The sequence below is a fragment of the Dreissena polymorpha genome, chromosome 11 (genome assembly GCF_020536995.1).
Source record: "Dreissena polymorpha isolate Duluth1 chromosome 11, UMN_Dpol_1.0, whole genome shotgun sequence".
NCBI classification, from domain to species: Eukaryota; Metazoa; Mollusca; class Bivalvia; order Myida; family Dreissenidae; genus Dreissena; species Dreissena polymorpha.
The window spans coordinates 26,411,534-26,433,372 of NC_068365.1; the positions used below are offsets into that span (position 1 = coordinate 26,411,534).

Here is a 21,839-nt window from a genome sequence, read left to right on the forward strand (position 1 = left end):
GATAATTATCGCGAAACGTCTTCCGCCATCAGTTCCGGGAAGCTAATGGGTTGCGACAATCTTCAATCATTGACTTCGGCAACACAAGTCTGACTAATGTACATAAAATGCAAAGTATGTAGTGATTATGTTGTTTTCCGTGTGTACTTTTTTTTCATTCGCATGTATGTACCTTGTGTGCTTTTAAAAAATAATAATGCTACATGTTCAGTGAATATTGATGAGACTTTTTCTGATTATATTTATGTTTTGTGTGTATGTTAAAATAATTAAATGAATTTACGATCATCTTAATTGTTTTGTTTATTATACTATAACCTTAAGCGATTTTTACAAAGCCTTTTTTTCTCTAGCACCGTCTTACATGTAAATAAAGCGTTGGTCAGAAGTTAGCATTATCAACCGAGACAGTGAAAACAAATAATACCATGGATTACTCGAAACCTGCGATTACTCGAGCATCGCTGTCGGTCCCGTGCTTCCTCGATTTATCGCTGTTTTACTGTAATATATTGTTTTAATTCTTTGTATCTGAAATGCTATCATTTATGTTAAATTGCATGATTACGTTTCATTTTTGCAAACATATTTCCACTGTCAGCCATAGAAAAGCAGCAAAGTAATACATTTACCAACAAATATGTTTTCCTGTGCTGCCACTAACAATTAAAAACATATGGTTTTAATGTGATAAGGAAGAAAATAATTGGAGATAATTGCAATTATCGTCCTTTGGGAAAACATTTTAAATAAGAAATAATACCACGAAGGTGGTATTTCGTGAACATTATGCCTCCTTTGGGATAATTGTTATTCTGCAGTATGAAACACTTGTATTGATAGCGCAAAGAGAACGCAATAACTGTCTTTCCTGTTCATGTGTCTAGGAAGAAAGCAAAAAATTAACGTAATAAAAGTCTTTTCTCGTCAAGTGTTTAGGGAGAAATTTATCATGTCAACAATGAAAGTTTCATGACAAGAACAGGGAAAACCATACCATAAAACCTCATAGACTTTTAATGTACAATCGTTGTTTTTTTTTAAGAAGCTATATCAGCAAACAGGACTCTGCAAGATTAACTTGTGTTTGTACTTATAGCTATAAACACTTATACATTTTCCAACTCTATCAATTCCCAGATAATCCAGTTTAATTATGACTTCTATTTGCAAAAGCAGAATATGGAGAATATTGATGAAAATTGTAATTAAAACTTAATAACAAACATTTGCCAATTGACGGAAGTACCTGTGTAATGTGAATTTTTGGATGGGGGTATTTACACTGAACGTTAATAACGACAAACAACAAGCAAATTAAAATGTACATTGAATGCAACTATTTTCAAAAAATGTGTAGACTTTGAAAGTTTGAATTAAAAAAACTTGCATTTTTCTTTTCATCTTACGTAGTACCATTTACAAACATATTTGTTACCAAGTAATTGTAAGGGGCCTTGTTATTGACGGTATTAATTACACCAAGACGCTACTGCTTCTTTTTGCTTTGCAATTGTCAATCAACCCTGTGAAAAGCCTATACTGTAATAATGGGACACATAAACGGCTGATTGAAAAGCCAGATAAACTAGAAAGTAGATCATCTGTTGAGTCAAATGAATATTTGCTGATTGCTGAGTAATGCACTGCAGACAGTTACTTGTGGGTGGAGTTAACATAAGTGTGGTTCAGTATTACAGGTGACCAGATTTCTTGTTGAGATTTATACATTCTTTGTTTCATGAAATAGTGTACATGCAGATTATTAGATGTCCAAGGGACTTCTGCAGCTTGATAATTGGACAAATGACTTCAATTTCAATTTTTGGATGAAAATGTACGCTTTGCAAATTATGCCCTGGTAGTCCTGAATACAACTTTCATGTTCCTTGGTAGCAAGGATTTTTGTTCCTTTTGCAGTTATGAATGTATTGTCTCCCTGTCAATCATAAGCATTTTTTTAGTTCACCTGAGCACAACGTGCTCATGATGAGCTTTTGTGATCGCCTTTTGTCCGTCGTGCGGCGTCAACATTTTGAGTTGTGACCACTCCAGAGGCCACATTTATTGTCTGATCTTCATGAAACTTGGTCAGAACATTTGTCCAATTGATTCCTCGACTGAGTTCAAAATTTGGTCATGCTGGGTCAAAAACTAGGTCACTAGGTCAAAACCTTGTGAACACTGTAGATGTCACATTTGATGCCTAATCTTTATGTAACTTTGTTAAAATGTTTATCTAAATGTTATGTCGGTTGAGTTAAAAAATTGTTCCGGTCCCTTGAAAAACATGGCCGCCAGGGGGTGGGGCAGTATTCCAATCAATTATTACACGTGTATGTGGATAAACAGTACGAAACTTTTCAGACATTGTCATGTCTATAACATTTCTTGTAGGCCATGTCAGCAAAAAACTTATTTAATACTAAGGTAATCTATCCATTTATTGATAATGACAGAGCAGGTTGATGTTGACACTTTAAATCTGACAGCTCAATCTTCAACAAGTAATCCAAGTCGCAAGCGCATGAAAACAAGGAAAAAGTCATCAATCATTCGTAGTTGCCGAGGTCTTCCTTTTTAGCTCATCTATTTTTTGAAAAAAAATTATGAGCTATTGTCATCACCTTGGCGTTGGCGTCGGCGTTGGCGTTGGCGTCCGGTTAAGTTTTGCGTTTAGGTCCACTTTTCTCAGAAAGTATCAATGCTATTGCATTCAAACTTGGTACACTTACTAACTATCATGAGGAGACTGGGCAGGCAAAGTTAGATAACTCTGGCGTGCATTTTGACAGAATTATGTGCCCTTTTTATACTTAGAAAATTGAAAATTTTGGTTAAGTTTTGTGTTTAGGTCCATTTTATTCCTTAAGTATCAAAGCTATTGCTTTTATACTTGCAACACTTACTAACTATCATGAGGGGACTGGGCAGGCAAAGTTAGATAACTCTGGCATGCATTTTGACAGAATTATGTGCCCTTTTTATACTTAGAAAATTGAAAATTTGGTTAAGTTTTGTGTATTCCTACAGTATCAAAGCTATTGCTTTCATACTTGCAACACTTATTAACTATCATAAGGGGACTGTGCAGGCAAAGTTATGTAACTCTAACTGGCATTTGGGCGGAATTATGGGCCCTTTATACTTAGAAAATTGAAAATTTTGTTAAGTTTTGTGTTTTGGTCCACTTTACCCCTTAACTATCATAAATATTGCTTTCATACTTGGAACACTCGCAAACTATCATAAGGGTACAGTAAAAGGACAAGTTGCATAACTCTGGTTGTCATTTTTACGGAATTATGGCCCTTTTTTGACTTAGTAACTTTTAATATATGGTTAAATTTTGTGTTTCGATCCACTTTACTTGTAAAGTATCAAGGCTATTGCTTTCAAACTTCATATACTTTCATTCTATCATGAGGTTACTGTACCTGGCAAGTTGAATTTTACCTTGACCTTTGAATGACCTTGACTCTCAAGGTCAAATTATTAAATTTTGCTAAAAATGCCATAACTTCTTTATTTATGATTAGATTTGCTTGATACTTTGACAAAACTACTCTTACCTGACATACCACAATAGACTCCATCCAAACCATCCCCCTTCCCCCCCCCCCCCTCGAACCCCCCCCCCCTAAATTTTTAATTTTTTTATTATTTTTTTTTAAGTTCATCTCTCAAATGACCACCACATCCTCACACTATACTATACCCCCCCCCCCCAACCCCCAAATTGGTTTTTTTTTAAGTGGTTAAACAACACAAATATTTATTTTTATTATTTTATGTTTGAAATACTGTCCAACCATCGCACCCTCGAATCCCCCCCCCCCCCTCGAATCCCCCCCCCCTTTTTTTTTTTTTTTTTTAAGATCATCTCACAAATGACCACCACACCCTCACACACTATACCCCCCCCCCCACCCCACCCCCCCCTATTTTTATTTTTTTTGAAACGGTTAACACAAATCCGTCCAACCATCGCCCCCCACCCCCCCCCCCCCACCCCCCCCCCCCCGATTTTTTTTCCCATTTTTTTTCCCATTTTTGGAAGATAATGTAATAAATGTCCACGCCCCCACACTATACACCCCTCTTCACTCCACCACCCCCCCCCCCCACCCCCCCTCCTTTGTGATTGAAAATGAGAGTCCCTTCACCTTTTAAAAGAAAATAGATGAGCGGTCTGCACCCGCAAGACGGTGCTCTTGTTTATTTCCTGTTGATTGACTTTGTGTTGCTCTTTCGGCATCTCCCATTTCATCAAATAAAGCATGAAAAATTCCACCATTGGGTAAGCCAGTATAAAACATAACTTTTTTGTCATTTTTACACACATCTTCAATTGTGATATCGGGTAGCTTGCACTAAATCCCTATGGATACTAAAGACTTTTGTACAGAGACATCGATGGCTCTGTCTGAATTCATTTTGACATATAAGTTGTTGCACATGTCTGTCGTGAGTACTTATTTCAGAAATAGGTCTAGCATAAAAAATTTCTGGCTCATCATTCGACATGTAAGGGATCACTTTATTTGTCTGTTCACATTTATTAACATTATGAACTGTTGACTTGACAGGTCCACAATAATCATGCAATTGAAGAGATCCTTCTAGATAGTTGCCGGGAAATAGATATGGTGTGTTTTTCCCTTGCTCTTCGTCATGTAGATCATACCCATCCGTGACTTTTGAGTGATCTTGTTCCCCAGTGAATTGATCACACCCACTTGCTTCAAAAAAAAAAAAGATTCCAACACCTGAAAATAGACAATATGATACATAGTTGTTGGTAATGTAACGACTCGCCGCTTTAACAACTCGCCCTTTGTTTTATAATGATTAGATTTGACATTCTCGACACGAATTGTTAAGATCGCTGTATTCGTCGTAAAGATAACACATATGCTGATGATGCATAAAATCTGGCATTGTGCATAACTTTATAGTTATTGTACTTTTTATATTTAGTTCAATATCACTGGTTCAAGATATCATGTTTATTAGCTCATCTATTTTTTGAAAAAAAATTATGAGCTATTGTCATCACCTTGGCGTCGGCGTCGGCGTCTGCGTCGGCGTCTGCGTCGGCGTCCGGTTAAGTTTTACGTTTAGGTCCACTTTTCTCAGAAAGTATCAATGCTATTGCATTCAAACTTGGTACACTTACTTACTATCATGAGGGGACTGGGCAGGCAAAGTTAGATAACTCTGGCGTGCATTTTGACTGAATTATGTGCCCTTTTTATACTTAGAAAATTGAAAAGTTTGGTTAAGTTTTGCGTTTAGGTCCACTTTTTTCAGAAAGTATCAATGCTATTGCATTCAAACTTGGTACACTTACTTACTATCATGAGGGGACTGGGCAGGCAAAGTTAGATAACTCTGGCGTGCATTTTGACAGAATTATGTGCCCTTTTTATACTTAGAAAATTGAAAATTTTGGTTAAGTTTTGTGTTTAGGCCTAAATTAAAATTAAGTTTGTTTGCCCTTTACCGACCGACCCACTTTTTACCCCCCGACCCAAAAAAATTTTATTGCGATTTTTGAAAGCGTATTTTTTTATTTTCGTATTCGCCGATCATAAAAGAGCCGACTGCAATATTTATTCCTGCACGTTATCCCTGTCCATTCTTATCGCCCCTGACCGATCTAGGTCGCTGCGATGGTTGGAATTTCATATGCTCCGATAGACAATCCCAGAATCCATAAATTGACCGCCGCCATATTGGCCATTACGTAACCCGCTACTAAAACGGTACTGAAGAATTCGGCAGATTACAACGTTATCATAGTGTACACCCGCTTTATTCCAATAAACAGTACTTAAAGACCGAGGATGGCTTTTTTATTGAATAGTACATATCTTTGTTTGCCTTCACAGTTACCATTTCGTTATTAATATTTCCCTTGTAAGTGTCATTTTAAAGGTAATATACACATCTATAGCCGAAATGAAGTTTGTGATTCTAAAATTGGTCCGGAAATATTTATTCTCTGTAAGATTTCAGGTATAGTTTTTTTAAAATTAAAATTATGTATCTAGTTAAGTCTAAAACTATAGAGGTTTTTAGCAATCTTTTATTTAAAAATCGCTCTCAAGCTAATACAAAAATATCTAGCCGGAAATGAATTTTGTGATTTTAAATGAACAAGTACCGGAGTTATTCGTTTGCAAAACTGTGTAAGATGTCAGGACATGTCATACTTTTTTTTATTGAAAAGGACATATCAGCTTTTGTCTATAACTTTCTTATTTTTTATTTAAATAACGTTTTACATGTAAAATCAAAGTTTATTGCCTGAAATAAACGCTGTTTGTGCTGTTCTCAATATTTACTAAACTAATTTAATTATTTATTAAATTTTCTTAATAACATCTTAATTCACGATTGAAATGTTAACACGAACAATAATGAGCCTTAAATAAACTTAAATAGTTCTACTTGTGTTCTCTAGATTTCTCTTAACGTATGTCTTTATTAACTATTCATGCCAGGGACCTACACAAATAGGCCCATGTCCATGCTGTGTTAATATGTGTGGAAATATGTTTAAAAGTACGCCGGAGTATGGCCGGGTGCCTTTAAGCGTATTCTCCGTACCCGGGGTACATGGTAGTATACTTCAGAGTACCCGGGGTACTTTTAAGTGGTTCCTGAGCCTACAATTACCAATAAAGCAGGTGAAAGTTAGATTATCTAGGGGTTATAGAGCACATAGGTACAAAGTTTTCGTATAGTTAGTCCAAAAGAAAGTTTCACTAACATAGCCAAACATGATGGTAGGTAGGTCGACTAAAAGTTAGTTTTGCTTTCTAAATTTTTCTTTTACGATTGATTACCTTTAATAAGAATATGCCATGACATGCAGAAATCATCCCACTCTTTATTTAACATTATATTTATATGGTTTTGGTCAATTTGAAGTCAGTTAAGTAAAGTTGATCGATTGTTTTCTTTTATGTTATAGTTATTTTAGTGAATATGATCGAAAACTAATATTGCAATACCGAAAATCAGGGTGTGGTTCGCACAAACACGTAGGGACGTTAGTGCAATTGGGTTGGTGAAAACAAACAACTTTTTTACGCCTTTTTTGTAAATTAGGCAAGTCCGAGGATCTGACTGTCAGCAATATCTGACATTAGACAATTATTGGTGGTATTTAGATTATGTTATATGGGTATTCGTTATATTCACGGACATGCGAACATCGGCTTTAACTACGGGCGGCCAAGATCTACGCTGTCCGCTATAATGTCACCTAAGGTTTCGTGGTCTCATTAGCGGATTGGGTATCGCCTATCCAGACTGCGCAAATGCGCAGGCAGGTCTGAAGCTACGCTGGTCGCATATGGCATAAGACCAATTTTCGCATGACGCGAGTCAATTAAGTTAATTTGATTCATTAATTATTGTAAACTCTTACTTGAATGCATTTCGAGTGAATAATTTATAAAAAGGTAATACTGTGTACGTCAAGTAATTTCTTATATATTTTTTTAATGAATGTGTGAATTTACAAATTAACCATGTATAACTGAGTATAATGATAAATTATCTGACCATCATTTCGTTGTCGTTTGCGGTGGGTTAAGTACGTTTTATTAAAACATGTGTATACCAACTTCTAGTAATTTGCAATATGGACACTTCTTGTTGGCATGAAAACGTTTTTGAATAACGATATAAACACTCAGCATCGTGCAGTTTATCTGTCTGCAAACTATTCCAAAACCAAACTAAAAATAGACCATTCGTGGAAAAAGATCAGTGAGTCAGTGAGTTATGAATTAAGAAAAATAATGTTGTTATTGTTTCAGCAAGCGACGGTTTCCGTTTTTTAGTGGCCGCCGCATAATACGGATATGATAAATCTGTATATATTAAAGGGGCTTGTTTATTGATTTTTGACCTGGTTTGAAGTATGTAATTGAATGCTTTAAATTGATAAATGTAAACATCGAAACTAAAGAGCTCCAGTATAAAACAAAAATCCTTACCTGGACCCAAACCACTGACACTTGGAGTAAACGTCTAGCGCTTTAACCACTCCTTCATCCATGCTGATATAGTTCATGGCATATTTTATACTTTGTATAAGCATTCCTCGTAATGTCACAAAATATAACGATATCAATTCAACTTTTCAAGTTATTCAATCGTATCGCGTTTGTAACTCTTTATAAATTTCAGGTTTTTAAATCGCCAAAAGATGCAAATAATAGATATTTAAGGGCATCATCTATGTTCAGTACGAGAGGTGCCCAATTTCATGACGAACAAAACAAAAATATGAATAATTTATAATCTATAGACATTTTTTTTTCAACAAATGCTCAATATGAGATTCATGGCAATTGTAACTTATCCTGCAACGCTTTGGCTAAGATTTCAACGTCTAGTTGATGGTTGTTTGTTCCAATTTGCGCCATTCATCCTTCAGAGCTCTTTTTAGACCAGAAAGTGAATTTGCGTGTCGATTCTGTAAGCGTCGTTTTAGTATCCCATATACCAAAATACATATGGGCCGCATCTAGAGACTTAAGTCCATTCTTCGGGTGTTATGAACTTAATGTTTTGATATTTTTTTTAGAAAACAGCGTTTAAAATTGTGGCTAGATGCACTTTCCTGATGGAAAGTCATGACGTGTTTATCCACCGGAAAGAGTCTCGGTACATCCTTTCGTATAAATTGTTTCAGAACTTTATTGATATAGTATTCTGAGTTTACCTTTGTCCCTTTGGGAATTATTCTGATCACTGATTTACCTCTTGACGATAAAGCAGCACACGCCATGAAGCCACGGGCAAACGCATCACGTTTTACAAACTTCAGTTTATCGCCAACGTTTTCTCCCATTTTGACATAACATACTCTTCTGCTTTCATAACTTCCACCAAGATAAAGCATCGCTCGTCAGATGTAACAAACTCTCCACTTGCCACATTTAAGCTTTAGATATATAGTTTGCAAGACCTGGCCCTGCGCTTCTGAATCTGTGCCATGTTGAGCTGATGAGCCTTGAACTTCTTCCGTAGTTTTGATTTCACAACATGCCTAATGATGTAGTATACTGTTCCCTTGAACATCCCTGTGCCCAATGCCTTTTTTCTCTGGGTCGGCGGATTGATTTTAGAGATCCACCGACGAATTTTGCATACGACGTCAGGCGTGACCTTATATCGACGTCTACTTGAAGTTGAATTTGTAGCACCACCAGGCGTTGTTCTGCGCTACACCATAGCGCCATGTCGAATATTCCGAATACTTCCCAAAGAAATAGCATGGTCCATCATTTTAGTTCATTTGAAAGCTTCTGTAACTGCATTTGCATCTCAAAAGGCCTAAACCAATGCCCTTCACAGCTTCACTAATGTTCTTATAAGGCATGTTAAATAATATTGACAAATTGCATGTTCATTGAAGTATAGTATTTAGCACATCTGCTAACACAACAATGGTTCGAGAAAACCGTGGATGTACTTGAAAAAACACGGATTCCTTTTGTTCATTTTGAAAGCAACTCTCGTATTACTGTTTTCTTAAAAAAAACTACAACGAACATTTCCAAATCTGAAACATTTTATGTTTCTTTTTTTTTCAATTTATCAAAACGTGAACAGGTCCCTTTAAAATGGTCCGGAGTCCAAACAGATGTTTCTTCATGTACAAACTATTTATTTTTACTTACATATATTTTTGCTGAGGCCCTTACACCGCTAACAAAGTATCCGCACTTATTTCTATTTACACGAAAATGTATAATTTTGACTATAACTTTAGTGGTACTGAACAGTTCAATATGAATGTATTTACCCAAATTAAAGCTCGCAAATGACATAAGAACACTCAGCAAATACGTAATTGCGGGATCTATAGCTTGCAGCATTTAATTTTTTGGGATGATTTGGATATATTTCTTGGACCCGACGAGCAGTATGGGAACACACATGTTTAAAATTGCTTTCATTTTAACGAAGTATATGTTTCTTAAATTGTCCATCGTTTACTTACTTCCGCAAGTCACTTGGCTAAGTTAGAAATTTTTTTTTTAATTCTTCACCATTTCGAGAACAGGGCCGGGGCCTTTCAGATTGGGAAAAGTCGCGTCGTTTTTTTACTTAAATAGTGAAATTGGTGTTGTATTTGTTTGCTTATTAATTTTAATAAAAGTCACCAAGTGAATGAAAAGTTTGAAGCACTCACAGTAAAATGTTTCAGTGTAATGTGATATCTTAGAACCCGTATAAAATATCTAGCATATACTTTTATTTGAATCGGCTTTTTAAGTTCTTTACATTCTATAAATTATCCTTATACCAAGTATTCATTCCATGAAAATTACTGCACTCTCGAACACAAACCCACACAAACCCATAGGTAGATATCAATTTCATTTTGTGCAAAAAGCTAATGTACACTAAACAGCACCCGCTTTCAAACACATATTTTAAAATAAAGACAAAAATAATGAAAAATATGATGAATGTGCAAATTTGTGTTTAACATTATAACTTAAAAACCTGTAATCACAAATTATTTCTATTAAAATATTTTCAAACACATACTAAATTACAGGCATTTAAACACACACGAAGGGTACCGCACAAGCTAATCTGGGACGACACTTCACGCACATCCAATAAAACCGTTTCATAGAGCGCGGTTTCTACACATGTACGGGCCGCTTTATAGCAATCGCAATTTTTTCAAGTATCACTTGTCATTTCAACTAAGACTAAGGGCGTAAATGGTACAACGGCCGGAACGCACAAGGCTGTATTGTTTATTTCGCTTACAGCCCACTTGTTACTAGGATCTTTGACTAGGAAGTCTTAAACATTCCACCAATCCCAACCGTCAAAGTGGTGTACTTGCGAAGCGAACGTTCGACAAGTTCAGCCATGTTGCAGTAGGTTAAGTGCAGAGGAGTGAAATTGGTTGGCGAACGGTGACAAGCTTCTATCATCGACGAGAAAAAAGTATGTTCTTTAAATATATTGTGCTTAATTAAGAGGAATATGTTCAATAACGAATATGTGCATACACCGCTCTTAATTATATATGGACTTAATGATGTATTGCATGCGTTCGCTCATTAAATGACTGTTTTTACATGAATATCCGACCTCGTGGAGTAATCCTCTGTTTAAAAAAGGTGTCTGCACAACAATTATTGTTGTAAAGGTTGATTTATGTGCGACCTTTTTTCAAAACTGGTTGTTGTAATTAAGCGTTCAATATTGCGAGATATGATTTTAAACCAAATGAATATGGGAAGTGTTAGGAGTCATTATCAACAGCTGTGAATGACATATACTGTAGTCAATATTTTGGAATAATAGGAGGTGCGCAGTTATGCAAGCGTCTATAAACTGTCAACTTAGTCCGCCATTTTGTTTAAAACAATAAAGTACATGTGGTTCCGATTTCAAAATTATTTTTTTTAAAGACATGTCATGCCACATTTCATTTCACATATGGTTTAAACATAAATTGTATAACTATTTTCAGTAAAAAGAAATTAATTTACGAGTTTTTAAAATTGTTTTGCACAGGAAATAGAAGAGATTTTTGCTTCCTGTCAAAACAATCAAAATCATGAAAATGGCGGACAGTGTTAACCTTCAATGAAGTTCAACATGTAAACTTCTGTTCAATTGTGAATACGATCTAAACAAATTAAAAGCACAGCATCTCTTGTGCTTTGAACATTTTGTTTTTATTATTATTTAACGGAAGATTTCAGTTTGAAATGGATAAGTTTTCAAATGAAGTAAATATTTGCACATGTTAATCTACTTTCGCTTTTAACCTGAAGTTAGAACTTAGATGAAACATTGAAACGATTTATTTTGTTTAAATATGGTCGTCACAGTCAGTCAAATGATTTCTATACCTTCTTAAACGGTTTGCTTTACTGTTCATTCATTCATTCAAGTGAAAAATGATTTTAATTAGTTTTATACTTACTGCAAACCGAAGTAACCAAACCAATGCATGCTAGTTTATACAATTACATTGGAATATCATAATTTATAAATATCTTGTTACAATAAGTGGTATTGATGTTTTCCTTATTGTAGATATTTTATTTACATTCAGAGCAATTAACATCATTTATTGAACACATATTTGATGTAATAACACACAAGCATGCATTTGATATTAATATATGCAAGAAAACAGCAAACAAGATATGGTTAAGCTACATAGGACTTCTTACACTGCAACAGTGCTTTAATACCAGTGTTATAAATATTCATAGACTATTAGTGTATTTAAAATATAATTTCTAACATAAAATAAAATAATTTTTCTACCTACCTACCCACCTGTAAAATTAAGGGTCGGTAAAGGGCAAACCAACAATATTTTAATTGTGGCCTTAGGTCCATTTTATTCCTTAAGTATCAAAGCTATTGCTTTCATACTTGCAACACTTACTAACTATCATAAGGGGACTGTGCAGGCAAAGTAATGTAACTCTGACTGGCATTTTGACAGAATTATGTGCCCTTTTTATACTTAGAAAATTGAAAATTTGGTTATGTTGTGTGTTTAGGTCCACTTTATTCCTACAGTATCAAAGCTATTGCTTTCATACTTGCAACACTTATTAACTATCGTAAGGTGACTGTGCAGGCAAAGTTATGTAACTCTGACTGGCATTTGGACGGAATTATGGGCCCTTTATACTTAGAAAATTGAAAGTTTGGTTAAGTTTTGTGTTTTGGTCCACTTTACCCCTAAAGTATCATAGATATTGCTTTCATACTTGGAACACTCGCAAACTATCATAAGGGTACAGTAAAGGGACAAGTTGCATAACTCTGGATGTCATTTTTACGGAATTATGGCCCTTTTTTGACTTAGTAACTTTGAATAAATGGTTAAATTTTGTGTTTCGATCCACTTTACTTCTAAAGTATCAAGGCTATTGCTTTCAAACTTCAAATACTTTCATGCTATCATGAGGTTACTGTACCTGGTAAGTTGAATTTTACCTTGACATTTGAATGACCTTGACTCTCAAGGTCAAATTATTAAATTTTGCTAAAATTGCCATAACTTCTTTATTTATGATTAGATTTGATTGATACTTTGACAAAACAACTCTTACCTGACATACCACAATAAACTCCACCCCAACCATCGCCGTGCCCCCCCCCCACTTCCCTTCCCCCCCCCCCTATTTTTTTTTTTTTTTTTTTTTATATTATCTCACAACCACCACACCCTCACACTATACCCCCCCCACCCCACCCCCTCCCCAATTTTTTTTTTTTAAACGGTTAAAAAACAAAACTATTTATTTTGCTTATTTTATGTTTGAAATACCGTCCAACCATCGCACCCAAGAATCCCCCCCCAATCCCCCACCCGAATCCCCCCCCCCCCCCCCAAATTTTTTTCTTTTTTTCTTTTTTTTTTTTTTTTTAAGATCATCTCACAAATAACCACCACACCCTCACACTATACTCACCCCCCCCCCCCCAATTTTTTTTTAAACGGTTAAAAAAACACAAATATTTATTTTTATTATTTTATGTTTGAAATACCGTCCAACCATCGCACCCAAGAATCCATACCCCTCGACCCCCCACCCCCCCTTCCCGATTTTTTTTCCCCTTTTTTTGGCATTTTTGGAAGATAATGTAATAAATGTCCACACCCCCACACAATGCACCCCTCTTCACTCCACCCCTCCCTCCTTTGTGATTGAAAATGAGAGTCCCTTCACCTATAAAAAGAAAATAGATGAGCGGTCTGCACCCGCAAGGCGGTGCTCTTGTATTAATTTAAAAACAACAAATGGAAATGCCAGTATTGGAATTAAAGGTCTTTCAAAAAGAGAGAAATGTATCTGGATGCATATCTTTTGTAGTTTTTCAAATGTATTTATGTAGGTCAACCAGTTACCACGCTCGGCCTATCGCAACTTTAGTGAATCGCTTAACTTTATTTCTCGTTAACGATTATTTACATAATTTATCACAAACCTTTGTTGTTTTGAATCGTTTTTCTCGGTCTTGAATGGTGAATACACTAGGCACCGGGTTGTTTTTGTTGCAGAGGCCATCAACAAAGTGTGCCGAACAAAGACGGTCATTCATCTCCTTCAGTGAAAATTTCGGGCTGATATTTTTTAAACGTTTTATCCAAGCCCTTTTCAATTTTTCATCCGATGGAAATCTATGAAGAGTTATAATGCGTCAATCCACTATTTTTCCTCGGTAATTGCTACATATACAGCAGTAATGTCTCTTTTTTTCCGTTGACTTAGGAAATCGTGTCGTTTTATTGTTGCCCGCCATATTTAATTTGCTCTCCAGTCACAGTTGCGTGTTAACTCCTCATTAGAGAGTATTCAAGGGCGATAACTTTAACCAATAAATTAAAGCCAGTTTCCGAAAAGGACTCTAGATGTGACTTTTTTTTCCTTAATCGTCATTTTTTTTTCTAAACATTGATTTTATAGATATCTTGGACGAGTTCGAAAATGGTAATGATGTGTGGAAAAACGTGGCCGCCAGGCGGTCGGGCAGTTTTCTCTATATGTATATAGTGAAAATATGTGAACAGTCTAGTTCTGATAAGCCATAATGTTAAAGAAAGATAACCTGTACATACTTTCTAATAGTTAACTCCCTTGTATAAACCTGGTACTTCCTTCATAAAATGTGGTATACATAAAGACAGTAGTTTGCATGCAATTTAATGAACCTATTGTTTCTATGTCATAAAATAACTGTACATCTACTAATGCACTGTAGAGTCTTATCTTTGATCTTTACTGATAAGCAAAGTAAACCTACTGTGTTTTAAATTGATTGAGCATCTAAGATCAATTGGATTGGGAAAATCAATAATCTCAGCAGACTACTGTGCTATGAAACTGTTTCCATGGCAACCTTGACTCCAGTAAAATGCACTGGCTTACCTGTACATATTTAGTGTAGTAGATAATGACCATCCGTAAAGGAGACATAATGCTGATCATTTTAATGCATCTTTTTATGTCCCCCACTATAGTAGTGGGGGACATATTGTTTTTGCCCTGTCTGTCTGTTGGTCTGTTGGTCTGTCTGTTTGCGCCAACTTTAACATTTTGCAATAACTTTTGCTATATTGAAGATAGCAACTTCATATTTGGCATGCATGTGTATCTCATGAAGCTGCACATTTTGAGTGGTGAAAGGTCAAGGTCATCCTTCAAGGTCAGAGGTCAAATATATGTGGCCAAAATCGCTCATTTTATGAATACTTTTGCAATATTGAAGATAGCAACTTGATATTTGGCATGCATGTGTATCTCATGGAGCTGCACATTTTGAGTGGTGAAAGGTCAAGGTCATCCTTCAAGGTCAGAGGTCAATTATATGTGGCCAAAATTGCTCATTTTATGAATACTTTTGCAATATTGAAGATAGCAACTTGATATTTCGCATGCATGTGCATCTCATGGAGCTGCTCATTTTGAGTGATGAAAGGTCAAGGTCAAGGTCATCCTTCAAGGTCAGAGGTCAAATATATGTGGCCCAAATCGCTTATTTTATGAATACTTTTGCAATATTGAAGATAGCAACTAGATATTTGGCATGCATGTGTATCTCATGGAGCTGCACATTTTGAGTGGTGAAAGGTCAAGGTCAAGGTCATCCTTCACAAGGTCAAGGTCATCCTACAATGTCAAACATCATATAGGGGGACATTGTGTTTCACAAACACATCTTGTTCACTAGAGGGTGTCATTATTTTGCATTTACATGTGTATATACCAGGGTTCGCCAAAACCGTCGGTCCGCCGGTCCTGACCGGCAAATTTTTCTCAGGACCGACAAGTGATTTAAGATTATCGGTCCGACTGACCGACACAATCGGATGAAAAATGGTTTCAAAAAGATCACTCAAATTGTATAATGTGCTATTGGATTAATAGAAGGTAAATGCTTTTTGTTCAACTTCTGTCAAAATCCTTTTTTCTTACCTTCATTTTGATGTTTAAAGTTGGATTAGAATTGACTATCACATCCGAGTTCAAAATCAATGGTCTTTGTTAAAAAAAGCAACCGAGTGCGTCCGCCATTTTGTTTTTTCCATTTAATTTCTCCACGACAAAAACCGCATGAAAACTTGTTTCGACAGGCATTTGTGAGCATTTCTGTTAAATAGTTTCATTATTATATTGTTCTGGGAATGATATATTTTAATGTACATACCAACAATTTCTGTAATAAAAATTAGATTTTTCACCCGATGTACTATATTTCGGATATTTTAAAATTCGGACCTAGGGATATTTATGTGTTGATTTGTTGTTGATAGTTTGTAGCAATATGTTTTGTGTTATTTCAGACAACAAGAATGAATGATGGTTATTATCATGGGCCTTTCTATCAAGAAATAGGTGTGAAATACATTCATTTAATTGAACCTGGAAATCAACCACCTCAGCTTAGAGAAAATATTTTAATAATAGGTGTTGTTTTAGACCTTGTGAATTGGCTAATAAACAGAAATTGAAATCATCCAAAGTAGTGTGAATGGGTGTGTGCATTTAAGTCAAACTTGATTGGATGTCACCCTAACTTTTTAAGAACACGGATTTGTAGAGCTGTGGAGGCTAAAAAACAGTTTGACAAAAAGAAGTCTAAAAAGTATGCCTTTGGTTTATAGGTGGTTTATTATCAATATAATAATTGTTTAATTATATCGACATTGGACATGTTTTTATAGTATTTTAATGTGATCAAAACCAATACACATCTAAAAGGTACTTCTTTTGTTGTGATTTGCTGTTATAGTTTAGTTGGACAGTGGGACTGACAGAAACTGTTTCGGACTGACAAAAATTTCAAGTCTGTCAGTCCGAATGACTGACAGATTTTTCAAGTTTTGGCGAACCCTGATATACTTTGTTTGTGTACATACTGCAATTCATTTCTTTCTGAGTAGTGTTTAGATGATGTTTAATGTCTCAACTGCCAGTAACTAATTAATGACACAAGTCTGTCATCTGATAACCAATATATGTCATGTTAATACTCAAACTGAAGAATTTTGTTAGAGGAACATGAATATGCTATTTGTTGTTTTGTGTTATTTTGACTCTTATTTTTATACATGAATTTTAGTTAATTGTCATGTTTCCTTTGTCTAAGGTAAGGAGTCACAGAGGGAGGGGCTGAAATGCCTTGTCTTAGATCCCTATCTGTCAATCAAATCTCAACACTCCTATTAGACTACGCAAAAGCCAATTAAAATTGAGATAAGCCCAGAAAAGATGTATTAAAGTATTTTATTGGATGTTGACTATTGGCCAATGTCCTTCTAGCCTGGGGGTGTGTAAAACATGCTGCACAATGCTTATCAGCATCCCGAAAACTCAATTTTTACTGCTTAAAGAATCTGCGTCACTTGTAATTAATTAATATTTTGGACATTGAAGATAGTTTCTAGAAAAGGACATTTGGGAAATTTACCAACATCTAAGATTTTTAAAGAGCAGAGTTGAGGATGATTCCAATTCTTATAAGTTTGATGATTCGCAACTTACTTCTGAACTTAGTTATTTCTGGAACAGTTTCAATCGGGATCAGTTTCTATGTGTTCTTTAACTATTGGGAACAAAGCTATCTTACATTAACCTGTGCAAAGAACAGGTCATTTCTTTTTATCTCAGGTGAGCAACTTTGGGCCTTTCAGGCCCCCTTGTTTCTGATTAAATACTGGTATAAATATGTAGTACTCTTAAACCAGCTTTTCCTGGATTCAGTTAACTCTTTCAGTGTGGGAACCGAATTTTGAAGGCCTTTGCAAACAGTTTGGATCCAGATGAGACGCTACAGAACGTGGCGTCTCATCTGGATCCAAACTGTTTGCTATTCTGATAGTATTCTTTGAAAAAAAATTGAAGAAAATGCTAATTTTAGAAATTCAGCAGACAAGATTTTAGCAGAGGACAAATTTCCCAGCATGCAAAGGGTTAAATAACTTCAGTGATATGACTGAGATACTGTTGAAAACAGTGAAATACTGTAACCAAAAGAATAGTTTTAATAACTATCCCTTTTTGTGATTGAACACATGTGCCCAACTAAAATGAGTAAATTTCTATCCAAGGTGACTGTTATATCATGTTCTTTATGGAAAGTGTCTTTTGTGCCTCCTGATTCCTAATGATCGTTGCATCATGACATTATGTGCTGTTGTTCTGGTAGTAAGTGGCGCCATTGTGGTACTGTCTTTAGGAATTTCAAATTCCAATATCGCTTAAATGCTATTTTTGAGATAAGCGAGGCTTTTATGGAATAGAGAGAAGGCAATTTGACGGCTTTGTTCTAAAAATAAGCATTCTGTTGTAAATATTTCCACTTTAAGTTGTTGATTGGAAGGACTGGCTGATTTTGACCATTGAAATAGCTAATGATTCTCAGTAAAAGTAAGACCTGATTGATTACTTGTGTCGTGCAATGCCTTTAGCTATCTGAATTGACTGTGTAATCTGGTTGCATAATTATAGTGTTTCTTTTTTACTATTGTTAATTTAAATCTTTTAAGATAAATACCCACATTTAATTGTTAGTTCTGTGTTGGGGTTTCTTTTTCTTCATTTACTTGCTCGATATCTCTCTTCTTCAACTGGTAGTAAGATTTTTGAAGGAAATGTAGAAGATTGAATGAATTAAAGGGACTGTCAACCGCGATTGACGAAAAAAGAAAAGTTCTAAATTACAGTATTTTTTTTACAATTATTATTTTATATTGATTAAAATATCACGACTAGTATATTACATTTCTTGGAAAAGGTGGTCATATATTCAGTATATTCAGTAATAAATTTTACTGGGTACGTCTACCAGGTAACTACCAGTTAACTATAAATAACGCAAGTAGATTGATCATCATCGTCACGTGGTAAACCCAGGAATGCAAATTGTGCATGCATATTGAATTGTATATTTTTTATATACAAAATGATCAATCTACTTGCGTTATTTACAGTGTGTATATCGTTATGTCACCTATTTTGGCGATGTATTTTCGATTTCACACCGCGAAATTTTATTATCGAATATACTGAATTTTTTTTTTTTCAAGTAATGTAATATACAGTCGTGATATTTTAATCAATATAAACTAATAATTGTAAAAAAATACGGTATTTTAAAACTTTTCTTTTTTCGTCAATTGCCGTTGACAGTCCCTTTAAGTTTATTGTTCGTTGAGTTGAATGTACCAAGTGACAGTAACTCGACTATATGTAGCTAGTACAGGGTAATATTACAAAATTTCAAACAGTTAAGATAATTCCAACTTTAATTTCCTGGTATCTTCTTAAAAAGGATTACACGAGTTTAATGTCCTCTAATAAACTGGTTATCATGTCCTTTTTACATCAGGAAATAATCTGAGTTCCAAATATACACAATAAGTCCCAAAATAAATAAGGAGAAGACTTTATGGAACATACCGTATGTACTGAACAGAAAATTTAGCTACTATTTCAATTGAATGGACCTCAACAAAAAGCATGTAAGCAGTTAAGTTAATGCTAGAGATCAGAATGTGTTTGTTTTTTGCAACAGCTAAAAGTAAAAGATATATAAGTAGCTTTGTGTCTTATCCTTTAGGGTGGACCTTAAATGTGCATAATTTGCATAACTTTTTCCGAATCAGAATCTAAGAGAAAATTGCTTTATGCAACCAGCATAAAACCAGAACAGCCTGCAAGTAACTTTCAAAGGTTTAATGCTGTTTTCTGCTCACCAGTATGTTAGGATTGGAAATGAAGGTTTGCAGACTTGAATCTAGTAAGGATATGGTCTTAAATTCAATTTAATTTTCTAAGGGACTACAAATGCGTCAAAGTACAATCTAAGTGATGAATGGTTTGGATGATGGTAGGGAACAGAAAGTGTGTTGAGCACTTTCCAAAAAAAACTGAGAGCCTCACTCTGACAAAATGGGGCTTAACCCTTTGCATGCTGGGAAATTTGTCGTCTGCTAAAATGTTGTCTGCTAAATTTCTAAAATTAGCATTTTCTTCGATTTTTTTTAAAGAATACTATCAGAATAGCAAACAGTTTGGATCCTGATGAGACGCCACATTTTGTGGCGTCTCATCTGGATCCAAACTGTTTGCACAGGCTTTCAAAATTCGGTTCCTGCACCGAAAATGTTAATGCGCCTGGGTACAGTGTCATCCCAGATTAGCTTGTGTAGTCTGCCTAAACTGGTTATTTGCTAAGAAATTCTTTCTCCAACCAGAAAACACCATAAAAGTGACATCCCTGATTAGCATGTGGGGATGCACAGGCTAAACTGTGACAACACTTCACGCAAATGCATTAAATCCTGTTTTCCCAGAGCAATTCCCAAACTTTTTTCATTCACCAGGCTGGACCTCTACAAAAAAGTGCCTAATTTGCGCGTGCTGGTGTGTGGTGGGGATGGTACAGCAGGCTGGATCCTCAGTGCCATAGACGCCCTCAACCTGCCCGCCCCACCCCCCGTGGCCATACTGCCCCTGGGGACGGGCAACGACCTGGCAAGGACCCTCAACTGGGGCGGGGTAAGTACATGCATGATAATGTGGGGAACACTCCAGAATTAAAAAAGGGAACAGGTTGCTGCTAAGAAGGAGCTCGAAAAGCAAACCAAGTTCAGCACAGTTTGCTAAGTTTAAGGTTTTCATGATTCTTTTGTGAGTACCCAGTCCCACAGTAATGTGGATGAATATTTAGAAGCCATAGCCAAACATGTTGTTACTTAGATAAGTTTATGTTTTAGACAACATAAGCTAATAAAATTTTACAACTGACAGTGCTTTCCACAGGATTTTTCTCAGGCGCCCCGGGACTTATATGGGTGGCTTCGGGAGGGGTGTCCCCTCCCGAGGTTGATATCTTTTAATGTAACATGTCAATTGACGTTTTGTTGTGCGTATTTTTTCAGTAAAGTGCAACCGCCCGTTTGTAATATGAAGTCCCCACACTGATCCGACATTTTTTTAACCGTTCAAATGTGCGGTTGCACTTTACTGAAAAAATACTTATTTGTTTAAAAAGATCATGATACCTATAAAAAAACTCTTACAAATGAGCGGGCTCTCCACTTTGTCCCATTAAAAATGGTGAAATATTTAAAAAGAGATCCTTAAAAATGTTAACTGGGTCACGCTTTATTCTCCCAACACAGATCCGAAAAAGTCACGTGGTATAGACACCGTGATATAGGTGATATAGAATTGTTGACCAGGTTCAATATCTTCACATTCAACTCTCAGAATATATTACAGGAATTTCAATAGATTTTAAAAACCAGGAGTCAATGACCCCTGGACTGAAATTTTGAGGAGTCAAATTGAAAAATGCTGGGGTCAAGACTGCAAGTAACAAAGATTTGGTTGATCATTATTTTCCATTTAGTCAATAGTATTCAAGGGTTTTTGGCTGATTCTAAGGCTGTAATTCAGTCATATTTCCAAAAGCATTAATGTTGTTTTTTTTCCATATCCTGAGTCTTAAAATTCCCTATTGATGGCTTGACTTTTAGATGTAAGGAAACACAGCTCTTAAGGATAGAAAAATAAGATTGAAGTTGTAATATCCATTTAATTGATATATTTATGTTTACTTTTTAAAATGTTATCAATTATTATTAATAATAAGTTAAAAATTAAGATTAAATACTTATTGCCAATTTAAAGTCAGTGCTTTGATTCCAAATTTCACAGATATTGGTTATTTTCCCAAAATGGAGGAAAAATGCCCTAGAGACTTCAGTGGACAATTCTCAATATGGTCTTGCCAGAAAT

At 35.4% G+C, this 21,839-nt stretch overlaps 1 protein-coding gene across 8 annotated transcripts in view; it reads left to right on the forward strand.

Moving 5' to 3' along the window:
• Nucleotides 1–21,839, forward strand: part of LOC127850702 (diacylglycerol kinase zeta-like) — a 234,123-nt gene that overhangs the window by 171,869 nt on the left and 40,415 nt on the right. For all 8 annotated transcript variants that reach the window (XM_052383960.1, XM_052383959.1, XM_052383962.1 and 5 more), the window contains one exon: nucleotides 20,420–20,594. In XM_052383960.1, coding sequence (XP_052239920.1) covers nucleotides 20,420–20,594 — 175 coding nt within the window. The remainder of the gene's footprint in view (nucleotides 1–20,419; nucleotides 20,595–21,839) is intronic.